This window comes from Amblyomma mixtum, chromosome 1, assembly GCF_055824585.1.
Source record: "Amblyomma mixtum isolate Tamu chromosome 1, ASM5582458v1, whole genome shotgun sequence".
Taxonomy (NCBI): Eukaryota; Metazoa; Arthropoda; class Arachnida; order Ixodida; family Ixodidae; genus Amblyomma; species Amblyomma mixtum.
Window position 1 is genome coordinate 231632 of NC_143012.1, and position 26178 is coordinate 257809.

Sequence of the window (26178 nt, forward strand, 5' to 3'; positions counted from 1 at the left end):
TTCACGTAGGCCCCGGCACGTCGACGAATACGTGACCACCTTCCCACGGCTAGACCTGGTTCTTAGCGCTGCGGAAGCGAGGGTATCATATTGTTTGTGTCGGCATCGGCGGCGTTGTCCCTGAAACCAACTCCGCAGCTGGGGTTGACTCACTATCGAAAAGGTGAAACAGCTTATTTGCTGCGCTCAAATTTCGCATTAGGAAGTAACGTAATCGTCGGTATTTGTTGTTGTTCTCACTTCTAAGATAGTTGTTTTCGTAGAAATTTATTATACTTTGCAGAGAAACAGAAACATTCCAAGCCCGAATTTCCTTGCTGAAGTTTCTTGGACACTTCATGACAGCCTATAGACAGTCTGTGGCTATAGAATTCTTTGCAGGGGTCTTCCGAAGCGAGGCGATAACGATAGATAGTACTAACCATAATAACGATAACGATACTAACCATGTTTCTAAAACTATTTCGCGGTCATCGCCATAATATTACGATTGAATATAAAGCCTCAAGGGGCAGAAATGCGTCGGTGGTCATAAATTCGTCATTTTTTTTTTTTTTTGGGGGGGGGGGGGGGCTGGAGGGAAGTGACTAGACCAGATCATTCCCATTGACTAGAGTGTAGTGACGTCATCAGACCGAAAGTGGCGAAACTTCCGGTAAGTCGTTTCGCATGGCCTTAATTCACGTAATGGATTTAGGGTTAATTTTCCTCGGTGTGTGCATGCATCTGGCGCTACCCCTCTCACACGGCGGACAGTATGATGAGCGTTCTTTAGATATCTTGACGCACGGGGAGACACAGTCAAGCGGGCGGATGAGGTTAGGAAATTTCCTGCGACAGAGTTGCCGCAACTGGAGCAGGAAAGGTTTCACAGAAGACCAACGTCAGAGGAAGAGGACCTATTTGGACTAGCTGATGATGATGATAACGCACTTTTACTCTTGGCCCATAAAATGAGGAACAGATTCTTTTCACTTACACAGATGCCCGCGCCCTCCTCGCTTGCAGGTCTCGGTACAACAGGCTCCTACTAGCGAGTCTCGTGGTCGTTTCGGCAATCTCGCTGTTCACGGTAACCGTCGGCCTGTTGAAGCACTGGTGGGGCCGGGACCACCCTGTAGTCAAGGGGCTGTTTGGCGCGGTGCGCGGACAGCGGCTCTCGGTCAATGACCAGGGGCGTGAATGGACCGTGTTCGCATTCCTGGGAGTACCATTCGCCAAGGTTCCCCGAGGGCCCCAGCGCTTCAAGTCGCCGCTGCCGCTGGACGCGCTGGTCGGGGTGCGCTAAATTCTTTACACTTGTTCTCCTTAATACAAGGGCCATAAGATATTTCAGGGTCCTGACAATAAGACCCATCCAGGGTGCCATTTTGTTGCGGTAAGGGGGAACGGTCATGTCAATGCCAAAACAGCGAAATGCCGAAATGCAGTTCTTCGCAACTCTAGACGGGCCATTTCATGTCTTATGCTAAACGAAGACCTCTGTCAGTTCTTGTCAGTGGCTGTTGTCCTAAGTCCTTCCTTCACGCCAACACTTCCATTACTCACTGTTAGGCTGGACACCACTCTCAGCGGCGGCAACCACTACAGCCTCTTCTCCTCTATTAAACTCTCCGTTTTCTTCACTTGTCTCATCGGGGAAGTAGGTGTCGTTTTCCTGAAAAACAAAAATTGTGTCGTTCCATACTATTCATAGATTCTTCACCCATTGAAGTACCTTCGGCATTAAGAGCGTCCATGAAACTTGTCTCCAAACTGGCTATCTCCATAGTTTCGTTACCGTTAACACCACTCATTAAACTTGGCCCTGCACTTGTAGATGCACCCGCATCAAGCGATGTTGACCGGCGTGCTCGCCAGGCTGCTGTATACGCACGTTGTTTAGCTAGCCGTTCTTCCCGTTGTTCATTTGTTTCTTCGGCGCGGCGCCGTCGCTTGGCCGCAGCAGATCGTTCCAGCCTCGCCTTGTACACATCATCCGACATAGCGTACTGAGCGGAGCGCAGCTGCAGCCCCCCCCCCCCCCCCGTTTTATCCCGCTCTAGCGAGCGCCCTCTCTCGGCAGCGGCGCAGCCGGCGTGTAATGATGTACCTCCACCATCGATGGCGCGAGCTGGGGCCCCGTCTCTCGGTCTGTCGGGATGTCACACGGTCACGTGCGCGCCGCTGTGTAAGGCGGCGCCACGACCATCGATGGCAGAAAAGTGCAAGCAGTATTGCTTTCGTAACAAAAAAAAGAGTGCAGAGCCACAGATAGCTGTAATCACTTCCACTCACGGGGACGTCCTACACACATGCGACGCCGTCGTAGTCTCCCTTACTTCCTACCCTGCATTTTCCTCTACAAATAATTTGCTCAAATTGCTCAAAGCTCTCGTTCCAGTTTTGAAGCGAAAAGCTTCACTAGGCTCGTCAACAACGCGCTTCGCGTGGGCCACCCCTGGGCGCAGCCGCGGCGCACGTTTCCTCCTCCTCGCCACCCCCTCCGTTCTCTTCCTCGCCACCATTTTACCCGTCGCCTCTGCCGCGCCGTCTGTGGTGGTGGTGAAAAGCATTTATTACAGGTTACTACAAATAGAGAGGTAGTTTGGGAGGTGGCCCCTCGTGCGCCACCCCCCTCACAATACTAGGTGGGGTCCCTATTCCGGGACCCCATTTGACTCTACCGCCGCTCTGGTACTCCGGACCATTCATTCATTCATTCATTCATTCATTCATTCATTCATTCATTCATTCATTCATTTTATTTGTTTTTCACAACATGACGTACACATTGTGAAAGGGGCCAAGAAGAAAAGCCGTTCCTTTACGGCTTGAAAAAAATCTTGGTCCCCCTGGCATTGACGGCAATGAAGCAACACAATCCAGAAACAAATGTACAGAACAAAATCTACAGAAATATACAGAAACAAACAAAATTATAACTTGACATATTTATGAAAGATATGGCGACAAGCTCATGGAACGGTCGGGGAACGGTTGGGCCGGAAGGTCGTGGCAGCCGAGCAGGGCCGCCTCCCAGTCCTCTCGGGTTGGGTTGGGGTGGGGGGTGTGGGAAAGATTTTTCTGGCATGCCCACACCATATGGCAGGTGTCAGCCACCTCCGTACAGTATGGGCAGAGGCCAGAAAAGGAGGGGTCGAAGTGTTTCATGACTACCGGGCACAGCAATGTATTTGTAAAAAGTCTTATCAGAAGACGCTCACCTGCTTTTCCTAGCCCCTTGAGGGGGGTCGGGTACTTGCGGTGAGAGTCTTGATAGGGATTGACTATATCTTTAAATTTTAAAAGGGGTTCGTTGTCCAGATCCGAATCGATAAGGTCATCGCCAGGAGCCCGGGAAGTGAGTGCGCGGGCGGCTGCGTCTGCAGCCTCGTTACCTGGTAGGCCTTGGTGGCCCGGAGTCCAGACTAAGTAGATGAGCGTAGGATCTCGGTCCCGTGCCGCGTTTCGAAGTATTCGATAAGCTGTGAGGGAGTCTCAACCCAGCTCGTAATTTCGACAAGCTCCTTGCGAGTCTGAGAGGATATATTCGCCTGAGGGTGACAGGCCGCCAGGGCGACGGCTACCTCCTCAGCGTGAGTTGCGCTGGGAGCTTTGAAAGTGAGCCCGTCCACCTGTATTTGTTGGTGCATGACTGCGGCCGTGTACCCCCCTCCCCCCCCCCCCCCCCCCCCCCTAGAGCGGTGCGGGCCGGCCACGTCCGTATAAAATACACCGTATTTGTTGCCATAATGGCGGTGAAGGACATCCGTCCGCGCCTGCCGCCGGCCATTATGGTGTTCTTTGGACATTTTCGTAGGAAGGGTTCGAACGTGGATGGCGCATCTCCACATTTCGGGCACTCGTACCCTTTCCTCTGTGTGATTGTTGTGTTGAATGTGTAGTCGGTCCAAAAGGCGACGACCGGACACGGTCTGGGCAAGACGCGTGTATTGGTTGGTGAGGTGCGCTTCTTGCAGCTCCCGATAGGTGTTCACCACTCCCAGCGCGAGGAGCCTCGCGTTGGAGGGGGAGATCGGAAGGTCGAGCGCCCTTTTGATGATCTTACGGAGGGTAACCTCCAAGACATCTTCGTCCTGCTTGCGTAAGTGAAGGTAGGGGGTCGAATAGAGTATTCGACTCGTAACGAAAGCATGTGCGAGTCGCAACGCATGTGTGCTTCGTAGACCTCCGCGTTTGTTGGAGACCCGACGGACCATGCGGCTCACCTGGTCTCCAACCTTGCGCAGCTTGGCCAGAGTTGTGTCTGCGCGACGTGTTCTACTATTAAAGAGTCCGAGAACTCTGATCTCCGATGCCTCACGGATGTGGTGGTGGTGAAAAACTTTAATCAAAGAGAGCTTGAGGGTTAAAAAAAATTAAAAAAAAAATAAATAACACTGCTGCATGGTCGGTATCCTTAGTCCGGGACACCGCATGACGAGGCCCCGTCTCGCGCCCGCTTGACCAGAGCCCTTTGGGACTCCAGTGTGGAGCAGTTGAGGAGGGCAGTCTCCCATGCCTCTCGGGTGGGGGTGGGGAGGGGGGAAGGTGAGGATTCTGAGTATATGCCCACACCATGTGAAAGATATCGCAGATCTCTCCACAGTGCGGGCAGCGCCCATCTGTGTTCGGATCCAAGTGTTTTGCTATTGCAGGAAAGAGAAGGGTTCCTGTCTGCAGGCGCCGCAGAGTTCGCTCCTCCGCCTTACTCAACCCCTTGGCAGGTGCCGGGTAGAGACGGTGGCTGTCGCAATAATAAATTAGGATTTCGCGGAACCGCAGTAGCGGTTTATGAGCTTCTGAGCCATGAGAGCTAGGATGAGGAGCCCGGTGTGTGAGCGCTCGGGCGGCCGCATCAGCGGCCTCATTGCCTCGTAGACCCTGGTGGCCAGGAGCCCAGATCACTTTTGTGCGAGTTGGATCGGCGAGAGCGCGTCTTAGAATTTGCGAGGCCAGAGGTGATATTTCGCCTGCAAGATAATGTTCACAGACCCGGCGAAAGTCTGTGATAACCGTTTTCGATTTTGGATCGGCGGCAGCGAGAGCTATTGCGACTTCCTCCGCTCGTGTTGAATTTGGGGCCCGAAAAGATAGCCCATCGACATTCATTCCCCGGTGGACTACGGCAGCCGTGAAGAATCCCGCGGGCGACGGCCCTGTGATGTCCACGTAATAGACGCCCTCTTTATAGCCATATTGCCTCTCAAGCGTGCGAACCCGCGCTTGTCGTCTGCCTTCATGTGAAGCCATGTCCATGTTACGCGGGAGCGGAGAGACCAAGAGCATGTGGCGCCACAGCACCGGGATGTTCTCCGTCCCCTCTGGTATGCATGTGTGTTGGATGTGTAAGCGGTTTAGCAGGCGGCGCCCAGGCACCGTCTGCGATAGCCGCGTATATTGGTTCACGAGGTGGGCCTCCCGCAACTCCTGATAGGAGTTTATCACTCCCAACGCCTTCAGTTTGGCGTTGGAGGTAGCCACCGGGAGGTCCAGTGCTCGATTTGTTGCCTTCCTGATGATGGCGTCAATGCGCTCGTCTTGTTGTTTGGTGGTGCGTAGGTACGGCACGGCGTAGAGGATCCGGCTGGTCACGAAGGCATAGGCGAGCCGTAGCGCGTCCCTGCCCCGCAGACCACCCCGCTTGTTGGAAACACGGCGGATCATGCGCCCTACCTGTTCACCTATGCTCTTGAGTTTCGCTATAGTAGAGTCCGGCCTAAGTTTGTTATTTATGAACAGACCCAGGATCCGGAGTTCCGCCACTTCTCTGATGGGACCGCCCGACAGAGATATGTGTAGAGACGTGTTGTCCTTGTGGTTTGTCCTGACGTGTAGAAGCTCTGATTTGGCGGGAGCACATTGGAGACCACAGTCGGCAGCATATGCTTCGACTATGGAGGCGGCCTGCTGAAGGCGGTCCTCTATCTCCGCAAGGCTCCCCTCGGAGGTCCAGATTGTAATGTCGTCTGCGTAGAGTGCGTGTTTTATGCCATCCACCTGAGCCAGTCGGCCGGGCAGGTGCATCATGGCGATGTTGAAAAGGAGCGGTGATAACACCGCCCCCTGTGGTGTACCTCGTGTACCCATAGAGTACGGGCCGTATTCCTCGTCCTCGATCCGGAGGAGTGCCTGACGCGCAGAGAGGAAGTCTCTGACATAGGCGAAGACCTTCGCCCCGCAGTTAGTGGTGTTCAAGTTAGAGTATGGTGCCATGTTTAACATTGTCAAACGCCCCCTTAAGATCGAGGGCGAGAATGGCCTTGTCGTTTTGTCTCATGGCTGTGGGTCGTATTATGTCCCTGTGTAGTTGGAGTAGGACATCCTGTGCAGACATGTGCGGGCGGAACCCGAACATAGTGTCTGCAAAGAGGCCCTTACCCTCCATGTATGGAGAGAGGCAATCCCGAACCATCGTCTCCATGAGCTTTCCCACAGACGAGGCTAATGAGATGGGTCTCAAGTTGTCCGTAGTCACGGCTTTACCTGCTTTGGGGATGAACGTTACAAGCGATGTTTTCCATTCGAGTGGGAGCGGACACCCATGCCAGATCTGATTTATGTATTGTAGCAAATGGAGGTATGCACAGTCGGAGAGGTTCGCCAACAGTTTCACTGTTATGCGATCCCGACCCGGTGCCCCACCTCGGCGCATTTTAGCCAGGGCCGCCTTAAGGTCATGCAACTCAAAGGGGCGTCTAAATCCTGATTTGGCTTGCCGGAGTACGTGTACTCGGGCCCAACCGAGTCGTTTGTGCGGCAGAGATACCTGTCGCACAAAGTGTCTGCAAGTTGCGCCGTCGTACCTTGGTACCCGTGCAGAGCCCGCCGGAGCTGTTTTAGAGCGCAGCTCTTTGGCGTCCGTTCCTGGGTTTCGCGTCGTCGTCGGCGTTGTCGTCGGCCTCGTAACCAGCTCCGCCCCCCTTTCATCCCCCCAGCGCTAGCAGCGACCGACTGATACCGCTGGATGCCGCTGACGCCGCTAGAGAGTCAAGATAACGTGACTGCATAGAACACCGTCGCCGCCATGCAGAAAGAGGAGGAAAGGGTCCCCCCCCCCCCCTGTTCTTGTGTGGCGGATAGGGTGCTCTTCAGTTGCCGACGAGCCGGTTATTTCACGTAGGCCCCGGCACGTCGACGAATACGTGACCACCTTCCCACGGCTAGACCTGGTTCTTAGCGCTGCGGAAGCGAGGGTATCATATTGTTTGTGTCGGCATCGGCGGCGTTGTCCCTGAAACCAACTCCGCAGCTGGGGTTGACTCACTATCGAAAAGGTGAAACAGCTTATTTGCTGCGCTCAAATTTCGCATTAGGAAGTAACGTAATCGTCGGTATTTGTTGTTGTTCTCACTTCTAAGATAGTTGTTTTCGTAGAAATTTTTTGCGTCTCCCCTTTCGTTTGAGAAGGGTCGATGAGGCTGCGCAAGAGACGCCAAGTCCCCTTCGAGCTCATCTGACGCGCTGCCGAGTTGCAGCGTTCTATCCAATTGGTGTCTGTGAGCTGGGCGGCATATGCCGCAGCCTGCTCCGTAAGTTGTGCAATACGAGCTCTAAGCTTGCGATTCGTCTTGTGTTTCTTCCATCGTTTTGTTAAGCTCCGGCGCGCCTCCCACAGATGCAGGAGGTGATTGTCCACTGCGGGGATCTTGTCGGTGGTGTGAAGTGTTTGCGTGTGTTGTTTCTGTATGTTGGTGACCTGTGTTGCCCACTCCGCATAGCCGTCGGAGAATAGTACCGGAGGGACGTCCTGAATTCGAAATTGGTGCCAATTGGTTATTTTCGCCTGGCCCCATTTTTTACGGGCTGCCTTCGCCAAAAGCATGATGCGGAGAAGGCAGTGGTCGCTGCCCAGGGTATCCCCCAGGTTCTCCCATGTTGCGTTTGTAGTGTTCCTAACCAGAGATAAGTCAGGACACGTGTCACGTGTGACCGAGTTGCCCACACGTGTGGGGCAAGACGGATCCGTAAGCAACGTAAGACGAAGGGTGGAGATGAGCTCCGCCAGCTTGCGTCCCCTGGATTTCTCGAAGTGATAGCCCCAATGTAGACTGGGTGCGTTGAAATCCCCAATGATCACCAGGGGTTCATTGTCAGCCGACTTGAGAGCACGACAGAAAATTTCGCTGAAAGTAACACGCGGCTTATGCGGGGGGCAATACACATTAAGCACATGTATTGACGGGTCGCGGCGCCTGAGAGGCAGAACCCTCACCATGGTGTATTCTTGCTCAGTCTCCAGATCAAGATCGACCTGAATCGCGGTGTATGCTTTATGCACCAGGATGCAGGTCGAGGAGCCCCCCTGAAACGAGCTATACCCAGAGAATTTAGCATCATTGCCGGGCTCTTGCAAAGCAAGAAGCGCCGGCATGTCACCAAGGGACTGCAGGTAGAGCTGGAGATGTGACCGTTTTTTGCAGGCTCTGAAACCCCTGCAGTTCCATTGAATGATTTCGAATTGGTCTAATTTTTTAGCTTTCTGAGAAGGTTTGCCAGCCATATTGATGTTTTTATTTTACAGTGCTGGGTAGCCACTCGGTTCGGGGGCCGGCGCAGCCCCAGGTAGGGGTTGCATCAACGCCGCGGCTATCGGCCCGGAACCGCTTTCTTCCGCTGCCTGTCGAGGAGCTATTTTACGTTTTAGCTGCGGGGAGTCGCAGGAGAGAGAATTTTTTATTTGGGAGCTGACCCAGGGCTGCACCGCCTTAAGGACAGAGTCAGTCACCTGGGCCGCAATGTCGGGAGGCATTGCAGCAAATGCGGACCTGAACATGTCCTGGAAGGACTCGCGGACCGCAATCATAATTTGGTTCGGGAGCGCTGCCACCCGCTCCTCCAACTGCTCGGCTTTACGCTCCAGGGCCTCGAAGCGGCCGGCGTCCGCGGGGGCCGAATCGACCACCGTGTCCGCGGTTTGCCGCGAGACGCTAGTTAGGCAAGATGATACTGAGGATCCGTCATCACTATCCTCGGGCTCAGCGTTCTGCATGGGCTCGGACTGCCCGGCCTGCTTAGCTTCTAATTCTTGAATTTTACGGACGAGAATTTGATTTTGGCGCCTGAGCTCCTCTACCTGCCGCTGTAGGGCGGATTCGGTGGGGGAGGGAGGGGGGTGGGCACAGAGACTAACCCACTCCAACTGCTCACCTGATTTTGGCGCGGTACCAGAGGTGGGAAATCCTCGGCTTTCAGGACCGGTGGCCTCGTCGGGTTCCCGGACTTCACAAATTTTGGCGGCCCGGACTGGGCCTTCTTGGGTTCGGGCTTGGGCCCCGGAGCCTGCTTGGGTCCGGCCGTGGGCGTCTGGGCCTTTTTGGGTCCCGGCGTCTGCTTCTGCTTTGGGGTGGGTGGGCGTCCCGGCTTGACGACCTTGCGGTACTTGCCCGCGCAGCCAGGCGCTCCGGTGGGATGGCTGCCTCCGCAGATGAGGCAGCACGGGGAGCATTGATGTTCAGCTGGGCCACCGTCAGGAGCAGCAGCAACCTGAGCCCCGCAGCGTTCACAGCGTCCAGGCTGCGGCCGCGGGCAGGCGTCGGCCCGATGCCCCACCGTGCCACAGCGAGGGCAGGCAGGGATCGTTTTCTTATAGAAGCGGACGGGGAGACGCTCGCAACTATAAAGCACGGTCCGCGGCACCCTTGTCCCCACAAAGGTGACCACAGCAACCTGCGTTTTGCCCAGTTTGCGCACGGATACTACATTGGGGTCCTCACTGAGTTTTTTCTTGACAGTCTCAGATATCTCGTCCGGGGAGACGGTGATGACGCCCTTGCAGAATTCGCCGGAGAGCTTAGGGTGGCCCCGGAATAGCAGCGTGCGGCCTCCGACCGGCAGCATGACGTCCCGGAGCAGCTTCTCCGCAGCTTCCACTGATTTCAGTGTGCACACGAGCACATTTTGCTCCCACACGGGCCACACTGCAAGCCCCACACTTGCGGCGTCCCCGAGGATGCTGCGAACGGCAGCGCCGGCTTGTCCAGGACCTAAGGTAGCCTTCAGGTCGATGGTTTCTCGTGGCTTAAGCACCACAATGATTTCGTCTTTCCCGATGCGGGGCGTGTGTTGCGGCCGCCACCGGGGCTGTTTTGCTTGTTGCACAGCTGCATGTTGCGCGTTCTCGCCCTGCACATGTGCAGAGCGTCCCGTCACCCGTTGCTGGCCGGCGTCCGTGTTGGCGTCCCTGGAGGCCTTAGTCTTCTTGCGTCCGCGCCATACGCGGACCATGTCTTGGAGGTATTCCTCCTCGCTGGGAAGAGGCTCCTCATGTTGGACGGTTTCCATGTTAACGATCCCTAGGGAGGTGGGATCGTATCCGGTGACTTGGCCTTGGACCGCCATTGCCGAGGAATCCCAGAGGAAACCCCGAACGCTGCCGGCGCAGGCCTTGCCACCGTCAGGCTTAGCGCCGCAGAGATGGGGCGAGGTCTTCAAAGCACTGAAAATGGAACAAAATTCAGCGCACCTTGGCAAATGTGGTGTCCACGGATGCCGCTTAGGTTGCCGGAGACGATGATGCCAAGCTTTCTACGGGAAAGAGTTGAGGACCGCAAATAACAGCGATCATTGGTAGAGCCGACGTAGCGTGCGACCGCTCGCGCTGCCTGCCACCGGCGTTCCCCCCCTCACGGATGGGGCCGCTGGCTAGAGAGAGGGAAATGAGGATTGCACACTTCGGCGATGGCTGAATATGCACGAATTCTGATTTCTGTGGGGAGCACTGGAGGCCGCAGTACGCCGCATAGTTGTCTACTATGTCAGCGTCTGCTTGCAGGCATTCCTTCATGTGAGCCACGTTACCTTGGGTGGCCCAAATAGTGATGTCGTCGGCATACAGCGCATGCTGGATGCCTTCGACATCGGCCAATTTAGAGGGTAGGTGAAGCATTGCTAAGTTAAAGAGCAGAGGGGACAGTACAGCGCCTTGTGGTGTACCCCTGCTGGCCATACTGTACGGGCCGTGCTCTTCGTCCTGGATGCGGACGAAGGCCTGCCGATCCGTGAGAAAGTGTTTAATATAATTGAAGGTGTTAGTGCCGCAGTTAGTCTCGCTCAGGTGGGCGAGAATGAAGCTGTGCTTAACATTGTCAAATGCTCCTTTAAGGTCCAAGGCCAGAACTATCTTGTCGTTATGGGGGCACTCGACAAGAGTAAGCACTTCATGTTTTAGTTGGAGGAGTATGTCTTATGGGGTTTAAAATGGGGGAGATATATACGTTCTCCCCGTTTAAGCGCGGCTGACATAGTTCAAAACCGCGCGGACCCCACCCCGAGGTCGCGTACGCTACTGAGCGCACGCCGACCACGGCGGGCCTTGCTCTGCGGGAACAAAGGAACGACACACTGGCTGACACAAACAAGGCATTTATTGCTATAACACAATAACGCCAGCTAGCAACAAAATACACTGAGGAATCTAGGATGTCCGACTCACCAGCACGGCTACGAGCGAACGTCCGCCCACGTTAGAGCAAAGGGAATATCTCCGAGGCCAGACAAGACGAGCTGAGGGGAACAAGTTTCCACACGAGGACGCCCGCGGCACAGAGCGGAGCTTTGCGCGTGAACGTCCAACACGCTTCCCGATGCCGAGCAGAAGAGAGCTAGCCTTCCCCCGCGCGCGAGCGGCCAAACACGCCATCCGTGGCGCTGCTGTCGCTGCGACGCGAGCGCCCTCCCCTGTTAGCTAGAGTAACCAAACTAAAGGGAGTGCTTTTCGGGGGCAGCTAACAACAGTGGGGTGCAGTGCGGGAAAGTGAACGCAGGGGACGAAGGCGTCCCCACATCCCCCCAACCTTAAATAGACCCACGCGCCTGCAAGTTACATGCTATGGAGGAGTCTCCTGGTCTTCATGCACTTGAGGCAGGTCGTGCAGCGGAGGTCACGCCGACAGAGTGCACGCAGTCTTCCGCGGTATTCCGAAGGCGGCGTGAAGGTCTCCGCTGGGACGACTCGCATGGCCCGCGAACTACGTGCCCGCAGGCCCGCGAAGAGGAGGGCCGGTTGACCACTGCAGGCCAAGATTCCGCAGTAGTCGCCAGGGGAACAGCAGCCAGAGGTGGCTGCTGTCTGGTCTCGCCACGGCTGCCCCGGATGGATGAGGCGAACAGGATACAGGCCGCTCCGTCGCAGCAGGCGGCAGCGAGACGATGTGCACACGCCAGCAAGCCGGAGTGACTCCACTGGATCTGAAAGATTGCCAAAACACACTCCGTATGCCTTTAACGTAGGTCACGGGAGGGGAAACGGCGTACACAAGGGCCACGTGGCTCAATGCTCAACTCGCTAGCAAAACGTGTCGGGCGGCTGTGCAACGCAAAGTTCGAGTGAACAAAGCCCTTTCTTGAGTTGAACAAGAATGCTCGGTTCATGCGAGGTTAAAAAAAAACGGGTGGGCCAGCAAAGTGCGCCCCCTCTCAATACCACGGTCCGGTGGTCGTGTCACTTTTGACAAGGTGCAGGCAGCTATGAATAGCCTTAGGCCTCACTACCACTGTGAAGGTCGACGACCCCCAACAAAAGAAAGACCCGAAACGGGTTTCGTGCGCGCAGCCGCGAGGAGACATCAGCGTTGTGGGGTGGTCCTCCCCGCTCACTGCACGAAGCAGCTGCTGAGTGATCGGCGCCCACCGTATCGGACGGTGTCGGAACGCCCGGTGCCGAGCTGCAATACCAGCGAGCTCGTAACGGCACCCGTGGCCCCAGGCCACCCGGCTCCCAGAGCCGCGACTCCCAGAGTCAAAAAGAGACAGCGAGAAAATATATACAGAAAACTCGGACCACCCACGCGGCTTCCGTACTCACTCGCTTCGGGCTCGGCAACTACGCGGGCGCTAGGCCTCGCGCTCCCTCGATGCGGACCAAGTGGTTCTTGAAGAAATTCCAGGAAGAAAACTTCACAAAAAAAACATACTGAGCATGTCGAAAAGTTCAAACATGCTGCAGCGCAATACACCTCGCACTCAAGAAAGCATGCCGCAGGTCCTAGCGATCAAAATTCACTCTAGGCCTAGCACTTGTCAAGTCCGGACAAAGAGCGTTCCTCGAACCGAACCGACAGTCGTCCAATGTTCCAAGAGCAGGCCCCACGTTGGGCGCCAGATATGGGGTTTAAAATGGGGGAGATATATACGTTCTCCCCGTTTAAGCGCGGCTGACATAGTTCAAAACCGCGCGGACCCCACCCCGAGGTCGCGTACGCTACTGAGCGCACGCCGACCACGGCGGGCCTTGCTCTGCGGGAACAAAGGAACGACACACTGGCTGACACAAACAAGGCATTTATTGCTATAACACAATAACGCCAGCTAGCAACAAAATACACTGAGGAATCTAGGATGTCCGACTCACCAGCACGGCTACGAGCGAACGTCCGCCCACGTTAGGGCAAAGGGAATATCTCCGAGGCCAGACAAGACGAGCTGAGGGGAACAAGTTTCCACACGAGGACGCCCGCGGCACAGAGCGGAGCTTTGCGCGTGAACGTCCAACACGCTTCCAGATGCCGAGTAGAAGAGAGCTAGCCTTCCCCCGCGCGCGAGCGGCCAAACACGCCATCCGTGGCGCTGCTGTCGCTGCGACGCGAGCGCCCTCCCCTGTTAGCTAGAGTAACCAAACTAAAGGGAGTGCTTTTCGGGGGCAGCTAACAACAGTGGGGTGCAGTGCGGGAAAGTGAACGCAGGGAACGAAGGCGTCCCCACAGTCTTGAGATGACCTATGCGGTCTAAAACCGAACATGGTATCCGCGAAGGTGTTGCGATTTTCTAAGTATGGTGAGAGTCGATCTCGAACCATAGTTTCCATGAGTTTGCCCACACAAGATGTTAAGGAAATGGGTCGGAGGTTGTCTGTATCGATTGGCTTGCCGGCCTTCGGGATGAAGGTGACTAGCGCCGTTTTTCCAGTCTATGGGTAGAGGATGGAACCCTTCCCAGACGGCATTTATGTATTCTAAGAGTGCTTCGTACGCCGGATCCGGTAGGTTGGCCAAAAGTTTGACCGTTACCTTGTTCCGACCCGGAGCCGTGCCTCGTTTCATTTTGGCAAGAGCAGCCCGTAGGTCATGGAGTTGAAATTGCCGATCGAGATCAGGATTTTCTCTGCCTGCATAGAGATGCTCCGACCCCGGGGGTCTTGTGTCTGGCACAGATATCGATCCCGCAATGTCTGTGCCAGCTGGTCCGTATTGCCCTTAAAGTTGTGAATAGCTCTTTGAAGATGTTTTTGGGTTTCGGTGCGTGTTTGGGTGGGATCGATCACACTACGGAAAAGTCTCCATGTGTTGCGACTAGACATTTGCCTAGCGGCCAGATTGCAGCGATCCACCCAGTTGAAGTCGGCAAGTTGGGCAGCGTAGTCCGCCGCCTGCTGGATGATATCGAGAATTCGAAGTTTGAGCTTCCGATTGTGTTTCTGGCGACGCCATCTCTTTGTGAGACTGCGACGCGCCTCCCAGAGATGAAGGAGATGGTTATCCACATCCGTCACCCTATCTGTAAGCTGAATTTGCTTGTCGTGTTTGCGAATATTTTGTATAAGGGTAGTAAATTTCCACAGGTTCTTTATCTTCCCTTGCACCAGGGGTGCCCCGCCAGAGACGGTTGATTTAACTCGCAAGACTGAAGCTTGATCTTTGCGCCAGGGGTGCCCCGTCAGAGACGGTCTCAAGATGTGTTGACACGCAGGGATAAAAAAAGGGAATAACTGAAGATTTATATACAAATATTTACAGAATATACAAGTTAGACACAACGGCAAAAAGACAACCAAAAGGGTGGAACTGGCTAACACTAGGGGAGGCCCCTAATCGGCATAGCCGAAGATGCGTAGCATCTCACCTTAGCCCAGAACCCCGCTTCCAGCTCCGGGGCCCGGTCTTAAAGCCTTAAAGGCCCGGCCCACATTTCGTAGCTTCCAGTCATGTTGTGCTCTCAACATGATTGGCTCTTCAAGGGCATGGCCAGCCCCCCGGCTTCAACAAGGTAAACCACCCTCTCTACCACTAAATAAACATAAAAACAAATACAAATACACATTCGTGCAAGCACGTGCGCGAATCGGTTCCGCGGGGTGGGGGGACACCCGCACTTGCCGGCGCGTTCGCGAGCGGCCGCGTTCCAAGAAAGGAGACGCTTCGCTTTGAGCGCTCCCAGCCGCGTTCCGATGACCCCGCGTACACTAACGATCCCTTACACGCCCTTCCCAAGATTCTACAAAGGGCTCAAATGGCACTTTTAGAATTATAACAAAGGGATCGGTACGGGTCACAAAACCACCCTGTGTGTGACATGCCGCAGCTACACCAGCACTGGCACGAACAAAACCAAAAACAAAAAAATGCACACGGGCACCAACACAACATTAAGAAAATGCACACTTAAATACACACAGTGGCATGCCTGCCGTGCGCCGTAACACAGCGTCCAAGTTGGTGCGTTGCACCCAGTTCACCACCTCCAAGTGGACACCCTCGTCCTGCTCGCGAACGAGCACACACACACCGACACTCGCAACTGGAGCGTTCAGTAGCACTCACACGACGTCCGTAAGTGGCCACGTGAGCCTCCTTAGTCGCACCGAGCGTCCCTGTGTGCGTTTCGAGCCAACACGTGTCTCGATCGACACGATTAACGCCTAATGTCCGCTACGCTCATTAGACTGATGCCACAGCGGGGCAAGAACTCAACAGCTAGTGTCCTCCAGGATCAAACACGTCATGATCCTCGATAGGTCCAAATCTTTGACCATGCGACGCCCCTAAGGGAACGCTCTCTCCGGCGCACCAGTACGAACAGCGTACTGCGTAAGGAACATTAGCCTTGTCCAGTCCAACTATAACAGTGCGGCCGGCTTTGCTACATCTAATTTGACGTACCGTAGCCCGGAACGTACTGTTCCTCGCACCGACTTTCAATTTGAAAGCCACGCCCCTGCCTCCTGTTATTTCGCCTCGCTTGGAGCCATTTGCCCCGTTCCTGCACGGGCATGTAATGAAATTTCCGCTCCCTGCATTATAGGCGCTTGCCGATTTCGTGGCATCATATAACTCCGAGGCTACGTGCGCTCTTTCGCAGCCACTTAATCCTAATTTGCCTTGTGGCAAGTCGCCACGAATTTCCCTGTCCTCAAATGAAAGGACTTTGCCATCAATAGTGCTACGTGGCACTTCATGCCACATGCCTGGCACAGTGTGCCGTTGCGGCAACGTTTGACCTCCTCCTATCCCTAGCTCGCCAGTCTGACGTCTGTCGTCGCTGGTCGTTTCACGCTGAACCGACTGCTCTTTTTCGCAGCTTGCCTGAGACCGAGTTTTTATTCCCGAGCTCGAGTCCGCGTCCCTGGTGTCATTTGGGGTAGAGCTAATCTCTGCAGATTGATCGTTGCCCTGTTTGTTGTCGCACAGTTTGGTCTCGATAGCCCCCAGATGATCTCACTCGTGCAGCTCCCTTTCCTTGCTAGCCGCCCGCGGTGGCGGAAAAGCTGTGATATTTCCGCGCCCTTCAGGAATCTCGTTCTCACTTCCTGAAACATTTGCGGCCTTTCCTAACGAAGATGCGTTCCCGCATACTGGCTGATTGCTTTCAGCGTCCTCACTGCTGTTTTCGTGACCTGTGCATGACAAGCATAAGGCTTTACCTTCCAGCACAGGTGGCCTCTCCTCTCGCGACTCGGAGCAGTTGTCCCTCGCTAGTTCACTAGCTCTCCTGGACTCTTTGAGCTTAGCCAGCTCGAGCTCTAGCTGCTGGCGCCTTGCTTCTAACGCCTGCAAATCCGGAGGTTTTTCCTCGCATAGCGGCGCCTTTCCTCCATTCACTTTTGCAAGCTCTGCCTGATAATAGGCTAAGCGCGCCTTTGCCATTTCTACTCGGTACTTCACATCAAGTGAGGGCCGGCTTGGATAACTCTCCATACCGCCTTCCGTACCCCTCAGCTGTCCTACCAGCTCGGACACAGGGACGTGAACAATGCGACCGAGGAGACTCACGGTTTCGATGCGTCGATCCGCATTGCCAGCTCCTTGGCGTCGAAGTCCACCGCCGCTTTCCCCGAACGCTGCGATGAGCTGTCGCACGCCGCTGGTCCGCCGCCGGTGACGAAGTTATCGACGCGCTGCTTTTCTGGACCGTATGCAGTCCCGCGTCGCTGGACTACTGCCGTGGTCCTTGCATCCTTGCCGCCGTCTCTCCGCAGGTCCTTTCTCGAACGCTGCTGTTGCCTGATCGTCACCTTTCTCCCTGTCTTCAATCTTCTTCCTGCGCCGTCTTCCGATGGCCGCAGGATCCTCGTTGACTGCGCCAGTAAAGTTTCACAGGTTCTTCGTCTTCTTCTTCTTTGCACCAGGGGTGCCCCGCCAGAGACGGTTTGTTTAACTCTCAAGACTGAAACTTCATCTTTGCACCAGGGGTGCCCCGTCAGAGACGGTCTCAAGATGTGTTGACACGCAGGGATAAAAAAAGGGAATAACTGAAGATTTATATACAAATATTTACAGAATATACAAGTTAGATACAACGGCAAAAAGACAACCAAAAGGGTGGAACTGGCTAACACTAGGGGAGGCCCCTAATCGGCATAGCCGAAGATGCGTAGCATCTCACCTTAGCCCAGAACCCCGCTTCCAGCTCCGGGGCCCGGTTTTAAAGCCTTAAAGGCCCGGCCCACATTTCGTAGCTTCCAGTCATGTTGTGCTCTCAACATGATTGGCTCTTCAAGGGCATGGCCAGCCCCCCCGGCTTCAACAAGGTAAACCACCCTCTCTATCAATAAATAAACATAAAAACAAATACAAATACACATTCGGGCAAGCACGTGCGCGAATCGGTTCCGCGGGGTGGGGGGACACCCTCACTTGCCGGCGCGTTCGCGAGCGGCCGCGTTCCAAGAAAGGAGACGCTTCGCTTTGAGCGCTCCCAGCCGCGTTCCGATGACCCCGCGTACACTAACGATCCCTTACAAGGGTGTGGGCCCAAGAGGAATAGCCGTTTTGTACCAGACTGTACGGGGGCAAGGACTGCCGGAAAGCCGCCCAGTCTGGGAGTCGTGCCTGGTTTAGGGGTCGCTTGAGGGGACGGGTGTAGAGAATGATGTTGATGAGGCAGTGGTCGCAGCCGAGGGTGTTCTCGGTGTTGATCCATTCTGCGTGTTGAATGTTCCGAGTGAGGGTAAGATCAGGGTACGTGTCCCGATTGACTGAGTTACCCACTCTGGTTGGGACTGCAGGGTCGGTTTGGAGGGTGATGCCCAGCGTGGAGATAAGCTCCGTCAGCTTTCTGCCACGCGTTTCCTCCTTGCGATAACCCCACATCCGACTGGGGGCATTGAAATCAACCACAATCAGAAGGGGGTCGCACCCTTCCACCTTCAGTGCCTTACTGAAGATGTCGGAAAAAATTATGCTCTTACGTTTAGGGGGACAGTAAATATTAAGAATATGTACGAGGGGGTCAGTCGTTTTCAGGGGGAAGACGCAGACCATTACATACGAGTAGGGCAGATTTAATCGAGATCGACCTCTTGCGCTGTGTAGCTTTTGTGGACAAGCAGACAGGTGGAGGGGTCACGCTGGTGCGCATTATATCCCGACAGCTTCACTGCCGCCCCAGATTCCTGTAGGGCGACTACCGCAGTTGGGTGATTAAACTTCTCGAGATAGAGGCGAAGATGTGCTCGTTTTTTTCGGTCTTTGAGACCTCTGCAATTCCATTGAATAACTGAAAAAGACTGTTGTTTTGGGGGGCGGCGGGGTCGCTTAGTGCCCTGTGCCATGATGAATTTCGGGGTGAGCTGGGCCAGCCGCCATCGCAGCCTGTCCGGCGCCCTGAGCCAAAGAAGGTTCGATGGGGTCCTCGCTAATTTCGCTGAGATCAATGTGGCGGTTGAATTTGGATGGACGCTCCTTAGTGTGGCTTGGGCGACGCCCCAGTCGGTTGGAATCGTTGATCCAGGTTTTAATGTTACTTGTGACCGCGAGGGTCATCTTCTGGGTGGTTTCGGCAATAGTTTTGTTGATAATTTCGGAAATTAGCTGGCTGAGACCGCTAAGCTGAATATAAATTTCAGCTACGCTGTTTTCTAGAGCGTCCAGACGACTCGCATTGGATTGGGGAACAGACCCTTCACTCATGGGCTCCGGGTTCTCGGACGCGGGCGCATCTTCGCGTGCCAGTGGCGACGGTGTGGATTTTCCCATGCGGAGAATTTCGTTTTCAGCCGCGAGCTGTTTAACTTGCTCGCGTAGCGCCGCCATTTCGCAGCGCATCTCGATGAGTTCGGGAGAGGGATGAGGAGGGGGAGGAGGGGACTGAGAAACGACCCTAGGTCGACCACCAACCTTGCCCTGTGATTTCTTGGAGGCCTTCTGCTGGGCAGCGCCTCCGAGATCCGGGAAGTCCTCAGTCTGGAAGGCCGGAAAGCCCTGATCTGACGTTTGTCGGTTTTGCTGCGGCGCCGTCTTCGGCGGCTGCTGTGGCGTCTTCGGGTTGGCTGGCGGGGGCCGGGCGTCGCCGCCTTCTCGCCGCGATCGCGCAGCTGGGCTGCCGGAAGCACCTCCTGGCACGGTGCCCGGCGATGACTCTGGACGTTGCACCGGAGTGTCCTTGGGCGGGCGTACCACGGGGGGTCGCTGCGCCGCCTGGAGACGCCGGAACTTGCCCTTGCATGTCTGGGAGCCCGTAAGGTGGGCTTCCCCGCACACGAGGCACGATGACTTGCACTCATGAGGTTTCATACCCTCGGCCGTTGTCCCCACGTTCTGTCCACAATGGCCGCATCTTTCTTCCACTGGCCTGGGGCAGATGTTCGCACGATGGCCAATGGTACCACACTGGTAGCAGGCGGGAATAGTGCGCTTGTATTCTCGCACCGGTGTGATAGTCGTGTTATAGCGGACGAAGCGCGGCACTCTTCTACCCACGAAGGTGATGAGCGCTATCGAAGATTTGCCCAGTTTTCGGACGAAGGCAATGTCCCCGTCGCTCCACACAATCTTGCCTTTGAGCGTTGTCGTGGTCTCCCGCTCGTTGACGGTAATAATGCCACGGCACACTTCACCGTTCAATTTTACGTGTCTTTGCACGGGAACCTGTCCTTTGCTGGAAGAAAGGGATGAATTCCCTGGCCAATTTGTTTGCGATGGTGGTGTCTTGGGTTGCGCAAAAGAAGAGGTTTTGGTCCCACAGGGGCCAGTTCACGAACGAGGCCTGCTGAGCCGCGTCGATGCCAACATAGACGGTCAAGGCGTGGCCAAGTTCGCCCGGTGGGAATGCTGCCCGTAGGTCGATGGATGTGCGTGGCTTGACCACAATAATGATGTCTTCTTTGCCGAATTTGGGTGTTCGACTGGGTCGCCAGGAAAGTTTGGCTGGAGGTGATGACCGGACGCCGCCGGTCTGCTGCTGTTGTCTTGCCGTCACGTTAGCGTTCGAGGCGGCGTCTCGCTTGGAGCGGTGGCCACCTTTGTGAAGAGTGATCCACGCTGCAAAATACTCATCACTAATTTCTTCTGCAGGCGGGTCGTTTTCTAGAGGTTCTTTAGGGATGATTTCAGTCCACGACGCAGTTAACGGGTCATATCCCCGACAAGCGGAGGTCGCCATGCTTGGCGGCGGCTCGGGGATTCCCGTTGCAGCGGCCGCGCGTTAGGCTAAGTGCAACAACTGCTCGTGGGGAAATCAATAATCTGCATAAAATGCCGAAACATGATCCCACCTGAGCAAACTTGGTGTCTACTTGGTCCTGATGGCTTGCGGCACACGATGGAGCTGAATAATGCAAGGTTCCGCCAAAATTTTCTGCGATCCCGGCGAAGATCGCCGGAGCCGAAGTAAGGTGCGTCCGCTCTCGTCGCGCCTAGTGGCCGCGCCGTCTGCGCCGCCGTCCCAAGAGGAGAAGATTCTTTCGCAAGGCGCTGCGAGAACGCGTGAGCGGCGGCGGCGGCCACAAAAGAGGCCGCGCGCTACGTCGCGCGCCAGCTGCTTGCTACTACTATGATCACCGGGCCATCTTTATGGCTATACAGAAAATGCAAGACATTGTGTCCATTGAAGAAGAAGAAATAAAGAAATTTTAATACCTTGTATAACGATTGTACAAGCTTTGTATACCTAAAACAGCATGTTTTGGAAAAGCTAAAAGCTAGAAAGCTACACCCAAATTGTAACCTGCCCGCCGAGGTGGCTCAGTGGTTATGGGGCTCGGCTACTCACCCGAAAGATACGGGTTCGATGCCGGCCGCGGTGGTCGAATTTCTATGGAGGCGAAATTCTAGAGGCCCGTGTACTGTGCGATGTCAGTGTCGAAATTTCCGGAGTCCTTCACTACGGCGTCTCTCATAGCCTGAGTCGCTTTGGGACGTTAAACCCCATAAACCAACCAACCAAATTGTAACCCTATGTATGAAACCCCAAGCTAAACCACGGGGAATCGCCACGAAGCTTTTCGCTTCCAGATATCCAGGCTTAACGCTTTAGCTAAGCCTCAGCCCAACTTTTTAGCTTCAGATGGAGTCACGCTCTTCCTCGCGTTTCCCCTGGACTGACGTACACGGCCACCCTCCTTGGTATCTCTCAAAGGGTGCGCCTCACTTCCCGACTCGTTTGGTCCTGGCTTGATGTTCAGCCTTCGGGTGGCCGCAGGAAGGCCAGAGCGGGGAGGCCCTGGACAGTTGGACCAAGCGTCCACCGTGTCCTCAGCAGGACTTCTACCTGGGACAGCAGCGGGTGAACGCGGAGAACGGCAGCGAGAACTGCTTGCACCTCAACGTCTGGGCGCCCGACCTGAACTGCTCTCCCGGCCAAGGACCCGAGTCCTGCCAGCAGAAGACGGTGCTCTTCTTCCTCTACGGGGCCTCCTTCCAGAACGGCGGCAATAGCTTCGAGGCAAGGGCGTCGGCTTGGCTTCGTATAGTGCAGCACAGGGGCGCCTTTGCATTCCGCGCCGTATACTTTTCGCCGAATAAAATGGCGGACAGTGCGAATAACCTTGCAGTCCAAGCCTGCTTGTGGCAATTCAAATGGTGCAGATCAAAGGGCAAGCAGGAAACCCTGTCTTACCCGGTAGTTGTTGGCAAGACGTTGTGCAAAATGCAAAAAGGACGAGGCAAAACAAAGAACAGCAGTCCGCAGCAGTTGTGTTTCTGTTTGTAGGTTTAGTATATTGTTCCACGGCATATAATAGAGCGTAAAAGAAGCACAACACGCGGTAATACTGAGCATTAGCTTTGATACCCTGTGTTTCGTCGTCTTGACGCCCGTCTGTAGCATTTATTTATTTAATTATTTGAATTTCCTGCAACACCGTGTGTCACGGTATAGTGGGCGTTTTGATGTTTGGTTGGCGCCGAAGTTATAATTAATCGGGCCAACCTGCCCCCCACTGCAGTCTCCGTAAATTTGGAGGGGGAGGAGCGACAAACTTCTCCACCCCGCGTGCTAAAGATGAGGTTCGACTGCTGACCGACGATAGGGGCCACGCCTGATTAGCCTGTTAACCGGAGGCATGGGGCGTAGGCAAGTTCCTTAACAAGCACCTTTACTTGGGGGAAGAACAAAACGAAATGTACAAAGCAAAGCCCAACAAAGCAGCTTCAATGCACAGCCGCGACACTAATAAAAAACACAAAATGAGGACGCTAACAACTATAAACAGGAAGAGGAAAACATAAGGGCGAGAACTATACAACCACGTTACAACAACAAAGCAATACTGTACAAAAGGTTATGACGAGAAAGAGCGACAGGGCAAATAAAACAGTAAAAGCGAGTGAGGAGAAATGGTGGCTTAGCTGCGGGGTCCGGTCGCAGGGAGCGTCGGGCTGCGGAGACGCGCGGGGCTGATAGGGTGTGGCGGATACGGGCGAACTTGGGCCACGTGTCTTCCACGCGTCTTCGGGGCCGCCGTCGCCGCTCTCTACGCGTCAGGCACCCGCCTTAGCTCGCTTGCCGACCACTTCCCTGGCTGACCTTACACACGCCCGCATGCACCGAAATCTTCAGGCCAACTCCCCGGCTCGCGGTTTTCCCGCCGCCGCGTTCTCATGGCAAACAACCCAACAAACAAAAGCTCAAGGCACTGCGCGAATGATTTGCAGATGTTTAAAGGGGAAAACCACGAAGAAACAGAGAAGGAACGCGAGGGAAAGCCACGGTCTTCACTAGACGCGATGCTAACTTGCCAAGGTCGGGAAGGGTACTGGGGCATTCAACCGACAGCTTCCCGTCCCTCGCAAGCGCTTGCTACATGGCCATAATACGAGTAGAGGGCGGAGTGGCCTTGATCACCTTGACCCTCCAGCGTCACGAGGGGCCAATCGTCCATGCGGGGGGGGGGGACAAAATCATCATCGCTGCGTCGCGACATGCTTGCGAACAACCGGCGCCGTGGCCACCTCGCCCACAAAAGAAAAAGAAACGCAAAGCATGCACACACTTTGTGACACCGTGACAGCATAATTGCAGGGAAGATACATAGTACATACATGTCAAACAGAACATGGGCTACCCAGTCAGTGATACATTGCAATAAGAAAGAAAATAGAAATATAGTGGCATCAACTGTGTGTACGCATGTTAGGTTTACTGGTGGCACTAATGCAAAACAGAGAAAAGGCGATAAAGTGTAAGTAAGCATTCAGGCACGCCGCAGGCTCGACAACAGTGCTCGAAAAGCATTCTCAGACAGACATTCAACAACAGCGCGAGGCAGCTTATTCCATTTATTGGTGGTATGTGAAAAGAAAGAGTGCTTGAAAGCATCAGTACGACATTAGGTCTCGCGTATTTTCTATTCATGATCGCACCTTTTTGATGTAAAATAGGGTGGCAGCCAATATGTTTTAGGGTTTATGGTAGTTTATTAAAATAAATGCGGTAGAGAAATTCTAGTTTAATCTGTAATCGGCGCTCCTTAAAGAAGTTCCATTCCAAATCCTGCTTAATGCTGCTACTACGAACATCAAAATTATAGCTGTTAGTAACAAAACGCGCTGCACGACTTTGAATTCGCTCCAGAATAGCACAATGGGTTCCGACTTGAGGGTCCCATACAGCACAGGCATACTCCATGATTGATCTGATGTTAGTAAAATACAAAAGCTCCTTAAGAGCATCCCTAAAATTCCTTTTTAAAAAATTCAGCATTCTCGACACCTTTGTTGCTAGGTATTCAACCTGTTTTCTTCAGGTAATGTCAGCTGAAAAAGTAAATGCCAAGATATTAAGCATGAAATGCTTTTAGCTCCCGTTGTCGGCAGTGTGGTGACGTCATGCCGAGACCGAGAGCCAACATCCGGGCACTGAAATGAGAACATCCGGGCACCGTACGAGATTTAACGAAACTCTCTGAGAGGGCCGCTTAGAGCAACAGGGGAGCTCCATGGGGCGAGAAGGGCTTTGAGCGGAAAAACTGCTTCCGCGCCGTCCCCAAGGATGGTGCTGCGGTCCCACACTCACGCATGTAAAAGACCGGCCGCTGGGCGTTCAGCTCGCGGACTATTCGAACGCGCTGCATATACATTCCTGTCAGGCCTACGTCTCTTCGTGTCCGCGGACGCTTCTGCATCGTCCTGGATTTCAATGCCGCCACCGTCACAGCTGCTGAAGCCGAGCAATGGAGCCTGATGAAAGGAGAGGTAGGAAGCGTCTTGCGGAGAGCGATCGCTTTGCGAGTGATACGCCACAGCAGAAGACTGCTGGCCCTTGACAACAACGCCATGATTATGCGGCCGCTCCCGAAAGCGACAAGGCCGCCACGGTTCGCGGCTACCTACCTTAGCCCGCACTATTGCAGGCGATCGCTTCGACGCAACAAGAAGAGTGTGGTGTGGTTTGGTGTGGTGTGTTGAACACTAGACCCATTTCAAGATTTTGACTAGTTCCATCTACAACCAATGTGTTATGCCCGTAAACATTTCATGCTTACTCTGCTCTCGGTTACGGGAGAGGCAGAGATTTTTTTTTATAATCCGACACTTTGGATAAAAGCTGCTCATTTAAAACATACAGCGAGTCAATAGGAGTGCGCCTGCGCGTAAAGGAAACACAGCAGCATTTAGCCTCATTCAAAGCCATGCTCCACTTATCGCACAATTGTTGAATGCGGTCTAGGTTTTGTTGAAGGTAATTATGTCACATGGCGCTTTAATAGAGTGATACAAAACATAATCATCGGCGTACAACCGCAACCGGCAGTTAACATTTTCTACTACGTCATTGACATAAATTAAAAATGGCCTGGCTTAGCTTATGGTTAAGCCTAGGATGCGAAGCATAGCCGTACTTCTCGTTCTTCTCCCGTTTCCCTGGACGCGCAAGCGAGCGCACGAGTTGAGCCCCAGCTTTCACAGCTGTTGTGACGTCAGCGCCCCTAGCGGAAGGAGCGGGAGTTAGGCCGCCAGTGGAGGCTGCGCGTCCGCAAGCGAGCGCACGAGTTGAGCCTCAGCTTTCACAGCTGTTGTGACGTCATATCACGTGGTGCGCCGATGTAGGTCAAGTGGTAGCTACGCGGCCGCGCGCGGCGCAGCAAGGAAGAGCTCGGTTGTGCGGCTAGTATGCTTCGCATAAAACAGCAATGGCCCTAACACAGAGCCCTGCGGAACTACCGAAGTGACTGTCGCCATATCTGAAAAACAGCCGTTCACCAAGACGCGTTGCTTGCGCCCTTCAAGATAATTTTTAATACATTAATATACATCGTTTGGTACACAAAGAAAGGAGATTTTATGGAGCAACAGGAAATGATGAACTGTATCAAATGCCTCTTTTAAATTTAGGAAAACGCAGCATATATCTGCTAGCGGCGGTCGAAGACAGAGAAAAGATCATGGCTAAATTCAACTAACTGTGCTGTGCATGAACAGCCAGCCCTAAAACCATATTGAGAGTCTGTAAAGAATTTATTATATTCGAGGTGCTTAATTAGTGAACTGTAGATTATGTGCTCCATTATTTTACAACAAATACACGTGAGTGAGATAGGCCTGTAATACGCGACACTATTTGTTGAGCCACCTTTATGAATTGGGACTACGTTCGCTAGTTTCCACTCATCAGGAACAACGCTGGTCCCTAGGGATTTATTAAACAAACCAGCCAAATAATGGGCAGTCATATCGGAGCATGCCCGCAGGACATAGGAAGAAATTCCATCAGGCCTACCGGCAGAGCCAGGTTTAATATCTTGAAGCAGCTTGGCGACGCCAT

At 54.2% G+C, this 26178-nt stretch overlaps 2 protein-coding genes across 3 annotated transcripts in view; one reads left to right on the forward strand and one right to left on the reverse strand.

The window, feature by feature from the left end:
* LOC149365171 (acetylcholinesterase-like) overlaps positions 1–26178 on the forward strand; it is a 102767-nt gene that overhangs the window by 39562 nt on the left and 37027 nt on the right. The window contains exons 5-6 of the mRNA XM_089568164.1: positions 1009–1279; positions 21616–21858. Coding sequence (XP_089424290.1) covers positions 1009–1279; positions 21616–21858 — 514 coding nt within the window. The remainder of the gene's footprint in view (positions 1–1008; positions 1280–21615; positions 21859–26178) is intronic.
* Positions 11380–20820, reverse strand: LOC149365173 (uncharacterized). 2 transcript variants are annotated; one of them, XM_089587637.1, is made up of 2 exons: positions 19314–20820; positions 11380–12171 (listed from the first exon to the last, which is right to left on the reverse strand). In XM_089587637.1, exons 1-2 carry the CDS (start codon positions 19707–19709, stop codon positions 11833–11835), a joined length of 735 nt encoding a protein of 244 aa, XP_089443763.1. In that variant the 5' UTR covers positions 19710–20820; the 3' UTR covers positions 11380–11832. The 2 variants fall into 2 exon arrangements, 1 of the variants encoding a protein (XP_089443763.1); XR_016292692.1 differs by lacking the exon at positions 19314–20820 and adding an exon at positions 16968–18276 and having other exon boundaries at positions 12046–12171.

What these genes read in the sequence shown, in the direction of transcription:
- LOC149365173 (XM_089587637.1), bottom strand. Translation starts at nt 19,709, where the DNA reads ATGAAACCTCATGAGTGCAAGTCATCGTGCCTCGTGTGCGGGGAAGCC. An exon ending in CCAAGAAATCACAGGGCAAG is followed by an intron (nt 12,172 to 19,313) that starts GTTGGTGGTCGA and finishes GCAATCTTTCAG; the next exon opens with ATCCAGTGGAGTCACTCCGG.